Raw genomic sequence first — 16,059 nt, 5'->3', positions numbered from 1 at the left:
AGGACATAAAAACAGGGATGGAATCCTAAGGTACATTGTTGCCACCAAGATCCAGACTCCAAACTGCATAGGAATAGAATTGGTGACCATGGTGGCAAGGCATGTATGCCTTGTTTCCACATACTGGAAAAACAGATAGGCAGGACACCTGCTCTCTTATCTGCAAGTTTATGCAGACCTAACAGTCTGGCTTTAAAGAAGGCACATGTGTACATTTTGAGCAGGGTGACCAGACGTTCTCTTTTTCCAGAATATATCTTCTTTTTTTAGCCTTGTGTCCTGGAAAAGAACTTAAATGTCCTCTTTTTCCTTGTGAGCGGGCCCCTTCAGGCAGCAAATAGCCTCCTTGTAATTAATAAATTATACATAAAAAATTATATGTAAAATAGTGTTTAAATTAACCACATGAAATGATTATACAAGTGTTTTTAGCTTTTATTTTGTCATGTCCTACATTTTTCTTGATGTTCAACATTTTGAGGTGCCTTATCCTCATACCTTATAGATTTTATAGATACAGGTGCCTTATAGATTTTGAGGCAGGTGAAGGTTTTTTGCCAAATGCCCTCATTTCTAGCCCTTAACTACAGAGAGCAAGTAAAAACACTTATCCTTTCTCCATCTTGTTTATTACATGACCGAAAGGATATCTCCAACTGCCTTTCCATGTGTGGGAAATATTAATCCAATTTGATAAATAAGCCCAAATTGACATACATTATCAGTTGCATTTGAGCCCCTTCACATGCACTTGAAGCAGAGGAGCTGCTTCTTGGCTGTGTAATACTGTGCAGCTATGGCATGTAGATACAGATAGAAGAACCACATGGAATGAAACTGCCTTGGTGATCATTTGATTGAAAGGCAGGTCTAACATTTCTTTTAAAATAAATGATGTTGCTTGAGTGGATCTTTCACATCCAGTCATTGTCCATGCAGCAGGCAATACTAAATCAGGAAAGGCCCTGCCCTACCCTTATGCTTCTGATCCTTGCTCATATACCAGGATTGCACCATGGGGGAGTGGTTCTGATGATCTGTATTCTCCTGTATATGTATACCTGCATATGGGGTCCTCTTCTCAGTAGCTGTAGAGGTCACATAGCTGCTTTTATTTCCTGCGGCTTCTATTCATCATCTGAGTCTTTATCCTATTAGTCATCCTTTTCTTCACCACTCTCCCTTATGCTGAACTGAGATGCTGGGTGAATTTATTTGTGTGCCTTCTGAGCCCATTTGGGTGACTCACTTCTGATGCTTTTTTGAAGTCTGGGCACTCTTCCAAATACACTCAATAAAAACAAAACCTTTGAAATTCAGAAGTAAAGCTGGCAAATGTCAATCCACACACACTCTCTATATCCTGTATTTTTTTAGAATAAAAATGTCTTTGACATGCATTGAATAGATAAGCAAATCACTTTTGTCAGATTTTTTTTTAAAAGCATCATATTCTTTTATTTAAAAATTGCTTGGGGAAGGGAAACAAGACTGTGGGACTCCTCAACAATCTCAGCTCACCACGTTCTCCTCGTGATACCTCAGCATGGAAGATTCCATGCCAGAGCATCAGCTACAGAGCAAGGTGCCAGCTATGGCTGCAGGTGATCCACTTGCTGCCCAAGTGTGGGGCCCCTCCAGTTGCAGGGACCAATTTGATCAAATTTGATAAAATTGCCCTAAGGCTGGCTCTGTTTGCTCCATCAGTGTGGGGGTAGAGATTTAGCTAAGATTGAGCTGTAAGTGTTGGGAAAAATGAATAGCTACCCATAAAAAAGTCTCAAGCTTTTCTGTGATTAAAACAGAGTTGTATAATTATTCACAAAATGACCAGCTCAGTGTTTCATTTTTTTTTAAAGTGCATTCGTATTGGCAACCTTCAGTCTCGAAAGACTATGGTATCGCGCTCTGAAAGGTGGTTCTGGCACAGCGTCTAGTGTGGCTGAAAAGGCCAATCCGGGAGTGACAATCCCTTCCACACCGGGAGCAAGTGCAGTCTGTCCCTGGTCTGTCTCCCTGGCTATGGGCCTTCCTTCTTTGCCTCTTAGCCTCAGACTGTTGGCCAAGTGTCTCTTCAAACTGGGAAAGGCCATGCTGCACAGCCTGCCTCCAAGCAGGCCGCTCAGAGGCCAGTGCATTCATGCTATATGAAAACACCCCAGACAAAATTTCTGCCATTCAAATATTCTTATGGAGTAGAACTGTAATAGGAAATATATTGATCTGACTTCTGGTAATTTATAAAATTATCTGCATCAGTTTATTTTAAAAATCCTGTGGCTGGGACTTGATTGCTTATAACAGATCAGCTGTTTGGAAATGGGGGTGAATTAATTTGATTCCTTTATCTGGGAATTTGTGTTCAGTCTTTCCACCCCCAAAGGACTGCTCAAGGTGCTGACAATATAATAAAAATGCAACAATTGCATAAAACCTATACATAGGAAAAACTAATACCAATTTAAAGAACATAATAATTTACTAGAAACCCAGCTGAAGTAACTGATGGCTGTGGAAGGCATCTCAACGAATCAGGGGGCCTCAAACCAAATCAACAAACAGTTGTTAAAACAAGCATTGGCAAGATTATGAGAACAACACAATGAAAGTGTTAGACGAGACTCAGCAAGGGAGATTCATAATTTGGTGGCTGAGGCCAAGAAGACCCTGCCATGTGCGTTTACTCCCACACCCCTGAATTTGTAAAGGAGAGGAAATGCAGAGCAGGGCCTCAGATATTGACCTTCACGGGCAGACAGACCTGTATAAGGAGTGGTGCACCTTTAGAGAGAAGTTTATTCCTGGCCAGCTCCCTATTTCTTGGCACTGTTGTTCTTTTGAATGGCACTAGTTTCAGCCCCAGTTGCTACACACATATGCATGAAAAACCACATTGTTTTTGCAACATTGCAATTTTCCTTTTAATCTGGATTTGTCAATATGGTTCATAAGAAATGGAGAGGTCACATTAACCAAGAAGTTCACCAAGCCGTACTGTGGGGCACCCATCTCAAGACAAGCTGGGAGATGTAAAGCATCACTGGAGTGAGGGCAGGTCCTGGGACAGGATGAACAGGATTCAAGGCAGTTTGAATTGGGACTTCCTGGTCTCTGGCAGCTAAGGTTTTTCCCCAACCAAAGCCTCTCTTCCCTCTACTCCCCAGCCCAATCCTCTTCTGCTCCATTTCCCTCTCTGTTTTGCATCCAGAGAGTGGCAGAGGAAGGCAGAGACTGGCACTCCCTGCCAATATGCTGCCTGAGACAATTGTCTCAGTCAGTCTCATGGACAGGTCAGCCATGGGGCAAGGGAAAGAACAAAAAAGACCCAACCAGCCAGTTCAAGGTGCAGCACAGCCAAGGAGCTCTGTGTATGAGGTGCTGACCAGTCTGCTGGCAAGCCTGACTTCCTTGACAGAGGCTGCTGGGAGACTGAAGTCAAAAAGTGCTGAGAAAAGCCAGTGCGCTCTGGGGAGTTGGGCTAGATTTCTGACGCCATTGTCCATTAACTTCAGTGAGGCCTCCTTGAAGTTCTGCACAAGTCCTATGGAAACTGAATAGGGCCCATGTATATGAAGGACTTGGTAGCTAGCACTAGATTAGGAGTCCACTTCTGGAGGCCCTTCCATGCCAGCGCACAGGCAAGAGAGTGGTGCAGAGGGAGGGGTGGTGGTAGCAACAGATGTGCTGGCAGTCAGGTTTGAGAACGGGGGTCTTGCTCACCATCCAGAAATGGGTTGCGATCACTGAAGAGTGCAGTTTGGAGCAGCGGGGAGGCCCAAAGATGGCTGGTACTATCCCCCCAAGTATGTTTACAAACCCCTTGATCATGAGCCATCGCTGTAGTCCTTTCTGGGTCATTCCTCGCAAGGGAGAATGGTCCTCTTCCAGTTCTTCTGGTGGATCGCGATCTACCAGTTTGAGAATCACTGCACTAGATCGGAGGTTCACTCCACTGCATGGAGGTTTTTCAGCGATCACCAAATTTTTTAGTTATGAAGATAGATATAAATGCCCTGTATGTTTGATCTTGCAGAGCGGTTCAGGCTGGATTACAAAGTGTTACAAGTGATGAACTCTAAAGCCCTTGGCATAGGTAGTCTCATTTTATCATTCTGTGCTGCTCCTATTCTTCATTTTTACAGATCATTTTTTAAATTTGTTTTTTGTTTTGCATTTCTCCTTTTGCCAGAAATGGGAAAAAGAGGCACTGAATCCATAATGCAGCCAATGCAGCCTCTCTCTTTTCTTTCCTTGTAAGATCTTCTGGAAGATAACTCTAGTATGGCCACTGTCTTCAATCACTTAAAAGGCAATGATTCAATTATATCATCCTCTCAGTAGCAACTGCTGTCCACTTCCAGTCCCCACAAGTAAATTACTTTGATAAAATTCTCTCCCCCTCTTCCCCCTCATATATTTTTTTCAAGAGACTCGCATATGTAATGATACCATTGATATTCCAAGGACAAAACTGTCCTTTAGTAAGAAATGCAAACAAAAATGTACCACTGTGATGATTTATTGCACTGTTTGGCAATTATTTCCCCATCTCATGTTTATACTGCATGCACTGCTGAAACGCAATGCATTGTTAGTAAATCTGAATTTACCAAATGGCGAGTTCAGAAGGGATCTCTGCCAAAGACCAGGTTTAAACAGCTGCAATTAATAGGATTGTCTATGAGAGTAGGAATGGATAACCGATTTGGGAGTGCATCAGGTCAGATCGGTCCTTGGGGAAATCCCTCCTGCTATAATGGCTTTGTTCGTAACTTGGTTAGATTGCTAAGTAGCTCCAACTTGCTTTTGTTTCTTATCAGCCATATTTGTGAATACTGTTTGGCTCCCATTCTTCAATGGATTTAAGGAAACATCCCTAGGACCCATTTCTTTGGAAAGGAAGAACACTCTTTGATCTCAAACGCCTTTAATGGCCCCAGATTTGCTTATTGCAGAGAGCACTTCTCCCAGAAAAGAAAAACCTGTTAATATCAGCTGGAAAAGGGGAGCGCTGCTTCAGGTAGCACTAGAGATGGGCAAATTCAGTGCGGCTTGACTCAAGTTGAGTCACAAGTCTCTGCTCCCTTAAACTTGAATAACAAATGAGTCCTAGCAAGCAGACTTTCTGAATTGCCCAGAGCATTTTGGGGACACTAAAAGTCTCAAGTCCTTTCCACAAAAAAGTCAGTTACGGCTCCATGGGAATAAACAGAGCTGTTGCTGGTGTGTGTGTGTGTGTGTGTGTGTGTGTGAGAGAGAGAGAGAGAGAGAGAGAGAGAGAGAGAGAGTTCTTATTTAATACACCCCTGATGTCCCCATCCCACCTGTAAACAAGGTAGGAGAAGGTGGGACTGACTGTGTGAGAGTGGGGACAGAAGCAGCAAGAGGGAGGAGGGTCACGTGCAGCAGCTGGGAAGCTTACCAGTATGACCCAATTCTTTGGAGTTCTACTCAGAAGTAGTTCCACTGCAGCCAGTCATTCAATGAGCCTGCCGGAGCCATACCATGCATTTCTCCAGGATGGCTAGGAACCGCCCCCCCCACCTACTCCCCTCACTCATCCAGGAAAAAAATCCTTTGTACAATGATCATCAGTTCCTTCAGAGATGGACAAGAGAGCCCGCTCCTGCCTTTCCCCCTCCTGCTTGATGCAAAATCAAAACATTAACCCTTTCTTGCCTCCTGGCTGGAACTTCCCTGCTGCACACCCAGTCTGAATGATGGCCCCACAAGGTTTTTCACGCTGTGAAAAAAGTAAGCCAGCATGGTTAGACACAGACCTGAGTCTACACACGTGGGTACTCATTTCTGAATCAGTGGCCTCAGACTTGAGTCAGTGCTGGAGTCATTGACACGCCTGACTCATGTACATGAGTCAGCAAAAAACACGCATTTTTGCTACTTGGACTCGAGTCACCTGATTCAAGTTCCCATCCCTGGGTGGTACCCACCCATTCTGCAAAATCGGCCAGTGTTTGAAGGAGAGCCTTTTTTGGTAGTGGCCCCAGTGTTCTGGAACATTCCCTCTAAAGAGGCTCACCAAACTGAGCTGTGCAGGCTATTAAAGCCATTGCAGAACATTTGTCTTCAGGAGGCATTTAATGATATATTGTCATTGTAATTTGAGTATTTGCAGTAGGTTTTAAATCAATTTTCTGGTTGTTTTTGCATTTTAAAATCAGATTACTAGTTTGTTACAATATGTGAGCGGTTGCACCCTAAGGTTCTTTTCTTCATTGTTTCCCAGCCTTTAGGAGCCTGTGGACCACTGAGGCAAAAATTGGAATAGCTGTGGACCACATGGAACCCCCATCCCAAAAATATAGTTAAATTTGTAATAATTAGAGTAGACATATTAGTGATTTATTATTTTTAGAGAAGATTTGTGGGTTGCTACTTTTGTTGCTGACTGCAGGCAGTCAATTCTCCATCCTTAGGCTGTGGGGAGGGGGGAGCTCCAGGGCCTGGGCTTTCAGGGGGCCTCAGCCAGAACAAAACAAACTATTTTGTACAAAACAAATGTATTACAAAAGACATTTGATACCTCAGCCTATCCAGGACTTAGTTTCCACTACAGCTTTAATCCATTTTCAATGCACTTCTATTCCCCCAATGCACTGGGGAAGCAGAAGTGCGTTGAAAGTGGATTAAACTGTAGTGGAAATGCAGTTCAGGTCTTCTCCATAAGCACCAACATGTATTAGTACAATTCAAACAAGTTGTGGTCTGAAGGTGAAGACCAGGAATACTAGGACCCAGTACTAGGTAACCCAGTTCAGTTAACATAATTCCCTGGCCCCAGTAGTAAGCTCCACCCCTTTTTTTAGTTTAGAGTGTGTCCAGAACACCTGGCATTGGATCAAGTCTACATGTGTTCTAGCATTTGGCATTGGTGTGAAGGTGAAATTAACAGTATGGAGTACAAATATAAGTCTGGAGCACAGAAACAAAAAAAGAGGAAAAACCAGGAAAAGGTCAGGCAAGTTTATTTCACCCGGGCTTTGTTTAAAAATCATCACATAGTAATGAGGGAGATAGTGAAAAACAGGCCTTGGATGCCTGTTAAGATGCATTATTAAGAGAAGAAAAAGCAAATGAGGAGGACTTTGCAGAGATAGAAAGAAAGAAATGCAGTAGCATTACTCCAAGTAAGGAGGGTGGTGGGGATGAGATAAGGACAGCTCACACAGGCTTGCCTGGGAGTAGTCTTTCAGACAGCCTAGATCTGCAATTTTCAACCTTTTTCAACTCACAGCACACTGAAAATGCACTAAAATTGTCAAGGCACACCACCAGTTTTTGGCAGTTGACAGGGCACATAATGCTGCCAGCAGGGGGCTCACATCTCCCAATAGCCCTCCTGATAAATGACCCTCCCTCAAACTCTCGCAGCACACCTGTGGACTATTATCAGCCATGGCACAGTGGTTGAAAATAGCTGGCCTAGATTAAGATCAGTATTTCCAACATTAGATGACATATTAAATATAACTTAATATATATTTCAACCTTGCTCATGTCAAGTTAAAACTGTCAAAAACTTGTTTATAAATGTATGGTTTGTAAGAAAAATTAGGAAGGTGGTCCAATCAGGCATCTTGCCCCAGCCCAATCCCAGCTTTCAGTGACCATGTCCATCCCCTCTGGTGGTCTTTGGGGAAGCACCTCCCGAGCTAGTGCTCCTCCATGGGCTACCAGAGAGGGTGGAGAACGATCCACCCACTGCTGTATCCAACACTTCAGTGCCGGCTATGGCTGCAGGTGGTCTGTTCTCCACCCTCTCTGGTGATCTGTGGGGGAGCGCTCACTTGGTGAGGTGCTGGAAAGGATCATAGGCTTTTTTTCTTTTTTTTGAGATCTCACGGAGTACAGGTTTGGAACGAGCGCTCTAGATGTGGACTCCTTCCCCATCAGGAAGGACATTTTAGGATACAACCTGTTGGTTCTAACTAAGAAGGTGCAGTATACGATGTTTGACAGTACAGTTCTATGCATTTTTACTTGGAAGTTAGCCCCACTGGTTTCACTGGGGCTTACATCCAAATGTGCATAGCATTACAGTCAGAATACATACATACAAATGAAACCATCTTTGTGGAAAGTTTGTTTTCATTATCTGAAGTTATGAAGGCATGGTTAAAAAGGAAACCCCCAGCTAAGTTCCAGATTATGGTTCTGTGGTTTGTGTAGAATACTACACATGTGTAGTATTCTACACAAACCTGTGTTCATTGTAATACAGCTGAGTGAGATGTTGGTAGACATTTTTATATTTGTGTGATCTGCCTACCTACCTACAATCAAAAAAGCAATAATATAGCCAAGGACATCATTCTTCACCCATGGTTATCTTAAATCAGGGCTACCATCAAGGTCCTTCATAGGATATCGGAAACTCCCATTAGTTCAAAGCAAGGGGTTCCCAGACTTACAGGAATCATGGCACCTTCTTCCTATATCACAGTGCACTCACAGGGGCTCTACAGAATGTCCCCAGTGGCACCTCCTACCTGTTCTCCTGGGGTGCTGCCATCTTGGAACTCGCAAGGTCAAAGATGATGGTACCCAGATCTTGTGAGATTTCACAAGATCCAAGATGGTGGTGCCTGGGTTGGAGGGGCCACTGGGGACATCCTGTAGCATACCTCTGAGTGTGCCACGATGCCCTAAGGCAGTGGACGCCAAACCCTGGCCCACTGGTTGGATCCAGCATCTGGAAAATCTGTTCCCCGAGTGGCATGGCACTTACTATTCCACACTGCAGCTGCTTATCTTTCCAGTTGATCTCCCAAGGACCTTGCACCAGGCAGCTGCTTCTGCTGTCCACTGCCCCAGCAGGCTATGTGCCTGGATTTCCAGGCAGAAGTGGATGCCCGGTACAAGGTTTCGGGGTGATTAGCTGGAAAGATAAGTGGCTACAGCGTGGAATAGTAAGTACTGCGCTGCTTGGGGAAAACATTTTCCAGATGCAGTAGTTTGGAGACTGTTGCCCTATGTTGTTGTGACACACACTTTGGAAATCTCTGGTCTAAGCCCATACCACCATTTTATACCAGTCATATGATTAGAGAGAGTGGTGAGTAAGTATATTGATGCTCTTATAGCTGTTACTGATTATGTCTGTTGCCTTTCACAGAGAAAGTGTGGAGAGCCTTATTCAAAAGCATTCCTATGCACGATCGCCCATCAGAACCTATGGAGGAGAAGATGAAGTTCTGGGAGATGAGAGCCAAGCAACACAAAGCAGAGGTAAGAGGGTCTCATATTGAAAGAACAAAGGTTTGCACTGCAGTGAAGGGAGGCACTATGCAGAAAACGTGGGAGAGTTTGGGCCGCTATAAATTCTTACGGGGTAGGGGTAATGGCAGCAACGCGATTGCCACAATCACACCATTGCCAGGGACAAAATCTTTTTTTTAACTTACTCCTGACAGTACTGGTCCTCTGGACAATCCAGGGAGCCTGTGGACCCCACTGCAGGGCTCCCAAAGCCTCGGAACATCTAAAAAAGTGAACACGACCTGCTTCTGGTTTTAAAATCGCAAACTGAAAGTGAGTCGTAATTGCTTTTTCTGGCTGCTCTGAGGCTTGGGGAGTCCTGCAGAGGGGTCTGTGGGCTGCAGAGGGGTCTGTGGGCTACCTGCACCTTCCAGAGGGCCAGCACTGCCAAGGATAAGTAGAAAAAAAACACTCTTTGTCCCCTGCAGTGGTGCAATTGTGGCAATCACATTGCCGCTGTTGCCATCGCCCCACCCCTGAAGGCACAGAGGGCACAGAGACAGGGCTTTCCTGGCTGCAGTGTCATGACACCCCAGTTTGGGAACTTTGGGAACCCAGTTTGGGGACTGGGTTAATGGCATCTTCACCAAGCAGTACTGGTTTATAGGCAGGCTGATGCATTTTGGGAACCTTTCTGAACAGATGATATCAACACCATGGTCTATCAACTTGTTCTGGTTACTCTTGGTTGGAACAGAGTCTTACAGTGCAAACCGGTACATATCTACTCAGAGGTAAGCTTCACTGTGATGAGACTTACTTTCTAGTAAGTGTGCATAGGATTGCAGCCTTGCCATGTAAGCCTATTCATGTCTACTCAGAAGTGTCATTGAATCCAGTGGGGCTTATTCTCAGGTGCAAATCTAAGCTCAGGTACCTGGGAGTAAGTGCCAGTGAACAAAGTGAGATTTCTAAGTAAACATGTAGGCTCGTGCTGTTAGAGCTGCTTCTGGATTTGCTTTTTCCTGTTCCTGAAACCATTCACAGGGAAGGGTGCATGCATGTGTGTGTCTGTATGTTGTATAACACTTTCTAAATGTGTGAAGAGCCTCTCAGCTTTTCTCTTGATGTAACCCTTATGACAACTCTAAGCCTTATTAGTAAGTAAGTAAGGCTGCAATCCTAACCACATTTTCCTGAGAGTAAGTCCCACTGAAGAAAACAGGACTTCTGAGTAGACATGATTAGCTAAGTTAGTAAGCATTTTGTATTGGCAACCTTCAGTCTCGAAAGACTATGGTATCGTGCTCTGAAAGGTGGTTCTGGCACAGCGTCTAATGTGGCTGAAAAGGCCAATCCGGGAGTGACAATCCCTTCCACACCGGGAGCAAGTGCAGTCTGTCCCTGGTCTGTCTCCCTGGCTATGGGCCTTCCTTCTTTGCCTCTTAGCCTATCCACATATTATAGCTGGGGAACTGAGGCTGTTACTTCATGGCAGAGGCAAGACATGAACCAGATTCATCTCTTAGCCATTTCATTACAATAAAGACTCATGACTGACACAAAATGTTCAATTTTGAAGCTATTCTGAAACGATTTACCAGTTCCACATAGCAGACTTCTCCCAGAAATTTACAGCTTTTCTAAAGATTGATGACTTTGCCCATATGATGGCTGTAGATGCTGGGATGATGGCCCAGACTGCTTTTGCCCAACTTTGATTAGTGTGCCAACTGTCTATCTCAGCTAGACCTGGCTTCAGTTATCCATACCTTCATCACCTGTTGTTCAGATTGCTGCCATGTACCTTACATAGGGCTACCCTTGACGACCTTTCAGAAACTTCAGCTGGCACAGAATACAGCTACAGAAGTACTGTATTAACAGGGGCAAAATATTATGACCATGTTTTGCCATTCTTGTTCTGGTTGCACTGGCAATTTGTTTCTGGGCATGAGTCAAGATGCCGGTAATGACCTTTAAAGCCCTAAACAATTTGGGACCAAGATACCTGATGAACCGTTTACCTCCATACGAGTGTACCTGTGCTGTAAGATCTTGTAGGGGGACTCTCTTACCTGAGGGGGTCCCCTCCCATCTGAGATGTAGTTTGTGGGGATGCATGTGAGAGCCTTCTTAATGATGCCCTCCCTGTAGAACTCCCTCCCTCATGAGGCTTGTCTGGCCACTTCCACGCATTTTTTGGAGAAGGCTGAAAACATATTTGTTTTACAGCCCAATCCTATTCAGAACAGACACAGCACTGAAACTGAGCAGGCTGAAGGTCTCCTTTGGGGTAAGGAAACATTTGTTCCCTTACTATGTTTGGAGCCCCAGTCTGCTCAATGGGCTACTCAGATCTGCATCAGCTAAATTGATGGTGCAGAACCAAGTAGCCCCATGTAGGGCTTTCAGACCAGGATGGAGAATATGACAGAGGTCTCCTCTGCTGTTCCCCCCCCTCCCAGGCCTGAGCTACCCCCCACCCTCCCTGCCCTGAAACCCCCCTCCCTGCCTCCATTCCACCATCCTCCACCGCCTGGCACAGCACTGGATGCAGTGCCCCTGGGTCGGGGCAGGCCTTTCCACCAAAGCAGCTTGCTCACGCACAGTTCAAAAGCATTTTACGGTGCTTTTATGACACCCAGCGCCAGCACAGCAGCTACTGTGCAAGTACTCCTCTTTGATATGATTAGGTCCTTAGTTGGCCTTTTCTGTTTTTGATTGTACTGTTTTATCCTTCTCTTCTTGGCATGATGTGTTTCTGTAGTTTTGCTGTATTTTTGACAATGGTTTTTATTGCACTTTTAAATTATATTTTGATATTGTGCTGTAAACATCACTGAATTGCAGAGAGAGACATGATATAAAATCTTGTGATGTAACAAAACAAACTCTCCTCCAACCAATCTGGTTGGCTTTAGTGTCTGTAACATGGAACGGGAATCTTACATTGCCGTCCAAATGGATGCTGGCCAAACAAGTTGCCTTCCCTCTGACAGCAATGCCTGGAACAGACCTTGGACTAGTCCCATAGGAATGGCTCACTGACATTGTGTTGCATTATTTTCTCTCAGCATCCTGCTTGGTATGCAACAGCCACTGGAAGATAATCAACTCTGCTGGCTGTGCATCCGACAATGCCCTTCTTTTTGTCCTCTAACCTCATTTGGTGTTGCCATGATAGTGGATATTGCTTGTGTTGATCAGCTCTCTGGATTTAGTTGCTTGTGCAGTAAAGGTTCTGCTTCTCTTCCTCCTCCCCCCCCCCCCCGTTCTTCTCCACTGCCTTAATTTGCAGGCTCAGCTTTTACAACATCTGACAACTTGTCCCTCAGTTCCTGGGTCTCGTCGTCATCAAGTTTCCCCGGATTCCAACACCCGCAGTCCTTGACCGCTCTTGGTTCCAGCACTGCCTCCATAGCTACACCTATCCCTCACCCGATCCCAGGATCACTGCCTCCTTACAGCCGCCTGGGAATGCCGCTCACCCCTTCTGCCATTGCCAGCTCAATGCAGGGAAGTGGTCCAACGTTTCCTTCTTTTCACATGCCTCGGTACCACCATTACTTCCAGCAGGGACCTTACGCAGCAATCCAGGGACTGCGCCACTCTTCTGCGGTGATGACGCCTTTCGTATGACTGACCTAAGCCAAGGGAGCCAGGCCCTGGTGTGAAAACAGTGATGGACCTATTGGAAAGCTCTATGAAGAAACAGCAGAGCAACTTCTGAAAAAACCAGCTTGCATAAAACATCAGAGTTAGTCCACCTCTGAGAGATCAGCATTGAAGGAAGGACACAGCTTGGAGTGGCTCAGAAGTACAATATTTAATGCAGCCAAAGGGACTCCAAAGGCTGCAGGGTCTGTAATGGAATACAGAATGATCCAAAGGTGCATCACAGAACCACTAGATAAGAGGCTGTGCTCATGCAGCCATGTACAATTGTAGTGTGTATAAATCCCCTTCCCAACAGAGACAAAAGAGGCAATACTGTTCTTATAGCTTCATTGCTCTTTATGAAAAAAAATTGTTGCTTTGAGCACGTTTTAGTTAATTCAGCATCAAGTTCATTAGAAAGAAACAGAGGGGAAACACCATTCTTCATTCGGCCCCTCCCATTGTTAGGGGCATTTTAACACTATCCTGGGAGTAAGCCCCATTGAACACAGTGGGATTTACTTCTGTGTAGATGTGCATAAGCTTGTGCTATTAATTCCTTTATTTTAAAATATTGATGCCAATTCATAAGGAACATAAGCCCCCTCCTACACAAGCTTGAATGAATGGAAGTCGCAGAAGTGCAGTCTGCATCCTTGCACAAAAACATCCTATTTAAATATCATTTTGTGCAAATGACATTTCTTATGGATTACGCCCAGACAGTATGTCTTAGTTCCAAACCTCAAAGGTATTCAACCGCAAAGCAAAATTGTTGGGTTTTTTTCCCCCCAATCATTCATTCTACATTCATTTGTGTGGTCCCTGTAAATAAAACCGGAAGTGCTGTACTTCTGGGTTTGTGAAAATCATGCAAGGAGCACAGTAAGGGGCTCCCCCCATCATGCACTACAGGCGGCCATGTTGGCAGTAGTGTAGCTAGAGGAGGGTTAAAACAGTAAGTACCACAGGTGCCGCAATGTGGCATGTAAGCAGTCCCTCTCACTCACTATCAGCACCGGTCCAGGCAGTGACAGCAATGTGCAGGAAACGCCCTCTAAATTCAGGAAGTTATTGAGATACAAATCACTGTAACAATAAGAATAGGAAGGAGGAGACTTTGAGCATCAGCAATCCCTGGCTACCAGCCCTTAGAAAGACTAGGATCCAGGAATTTGGAACAGAAAAAAGAATCAGGTTGCGAAAAAAGAAAGTGCATAATCATTTAGATAACACACAGTGAACAAATAGATCAGTGGACAGTTATTGTGGACAGTTTTTCTTGGGTGAGACAAACTGTAGTTGTCTGTAGTTCTCACCTCTGGAAAATGGCCACCAAAGTCATGAGCAAAATGTTAGGAAATGAAATCCTTCACAGACCATGGTCATTAAGCCCAAACAGTTCTTACTGCAAAACTAGTAGTACCGGCCATGTAAGCCTTAGATTATATGTTCTGTTTTTGACTCATGATTTCTAACCCCATTGCATGAAGACTTAGTGGATGGGTCATGTTGATACATCTGTGTGTCACCATTCCAGAATAAGAATATGGTAAAACATGTTGAATATTGTTGAACATGTTTACCGGCTGTAGTTTGGCATGTGCCATATTTATTCAGATGCTTTGCAAATTATGACTGTGACTCTAAGCACACTTATTTGAAAGTAATTCAGATCAATTGGTGGGACTTAACTCTAAGTAAATACATTCAACTGCTAATTACATATGCACATTAGCAGAATTCCTGTTTCTGAAGTGGGTCACAGTGCGGAACAAGTTTTTCATCATTCGCTTATATACTGATCCGAAACCTATGGTGCACAATGAGAAAGTTATGGGAAGGTGGAATCAGATGATTATTCACTATTTGATGGCTACTTCAAAACCATAATTGATTAGAAATCCATGGAAGTAGGTTAGTAATGGTGGTGGTAAATGCAGGTTAATGACGGCAGAAAGCCAAAACAATTAGCTCTGCACTGGGTCAGAACTGCCACCTGTATTTCATGCTAAGCTAAAGTTTCACTGATTGCAGTGAATCTCATGTTTACTTGGGCTGAAATCCTATCCACACTGGGCGTAATCTTCATTGACTATAATGTGACTTATTTCTGAGCAGACATTCATAGAATTGGGCTCTTAGTTTCCTCTGGATTGAACCCATTTTGTGGAAACAATCTGAACTCATTTATTCAAAGTAATGTCTGCAGTTCAAGGCTTTGTGGGACTGCAGTGTGTACATGGAATTTCACGTAAACCGGAGTGAGTGCTGTGTGCACACCCTTCCTCATGTACAGAGCATTCTGCATCATTGAAGCAAATAAAGAAAGCCTTTGTTGTGGTGGTGGTCTGCATGCCCATTCAGGCACTGGAGCTGTTGGATTGGGGCAAATGAGTTTTAGAGTTAGGGTTGGGATATCTGAGAAATACTTCCACTTCCATTATTACCACCTGCTTTTCTTGTGAAAGCTGGATCTTCTTTCTTTGTTTTTCCATGGCGTTGGTTGCAATAAGTATGGTTCTTATATTTTCCATTTCTTCATGGTAGTGAAAACTATCAGTGAGGGCAGTTCCTGATTAAGAATGGCAGAGTTCTTATTGTTTTTTGTCTCCCCCCCCCCCCTTTAAAAAGAAATAAGCAATTATTTCAATCAATGTGTTCTTTATAAAGTAATTTGTTTTTAAAGCATTTTGGACAAAAGATACAGATGACCGTATTTTAGCTCTGGCATATTTAAAACAAGCATTTTAATTTCTTACTGTAATGTCAGAAATATGAGGGAAATCTGTTTCTTTAAACGTAGGAAAAGTGAAAACTGGAGATGGTCTCTTAACAGAATGTATTACAAGTCTGTTGTTTGCTGTGTTAAATTGTTTGAAAATTAATTGCGTGAGCACATTCACCATTTAATGTGTGTACGTGGGAGGTGGGGGCTTAATGTTTTATGAAAAAGGAGCTGAGTACATGTATTGGGAAATTATATCCAACAAGTTTCTTTTTAAGTGCAATATATTTATTTCTGCCAGAAATATAATATTGACATTATGTGATATTGGAAGCACTAAATGTGATTTGTAAACAGCTTTAAATGATTATATACTGTATATCACAAAGTTGTACATAAATGCAAATGTGTGGATATTCATTTTCTTTCATTAAACTATTGGGATTTTTAAA

At 43.8% G+C, this 16,059-nt stretch overlaps 1 protein-coding gene across 1 annotated transcript in view; it reads left to right on the top strand.

Annotated features, from left to right (window-relative positions):
* The window catches only part of TBX20 (T-box transcription factor 20), a 52,145-nt gene extending 36,086 nt beyond the window's left edge, over window positions 1-16,059 (top strand). The window contains exons 7-8 of the mRNA XM_066628329.1: window positions 9,137-9,249; window positions 12,521-16,059. Of these exons, the coding sequence (XP_066484426.1) occupies window positions 9,137-9,249; window positions 12,521-12,861 (454 nt within the window). The 3' untranslated portion in view covers window positions 12,862-16,059. The remainder of the gene's footprint in view (window positions 1-9,136; window positions 9,250-12,520) is intronic.

Source organism: Tiliqua scincoides, chromosome 5 (genome assembly GCF_035046505.1).
Source record: "Tiliqua scincoides isolate rTilSci1 chromosome 5, rTilSci1.hap2, whole genome shotgun sequence".
Taxonomy (NCBI): Eukaryota; Metazoa; Chordata; class Lepidosauria; order Squamata; family Scincidae; genus Tiliqua; species Tiliqua scincoides.
Note: the sequence above shows the minus strand (reverse complement) of the source record. Positions and strands in the feature narration are given on the sequence as shown.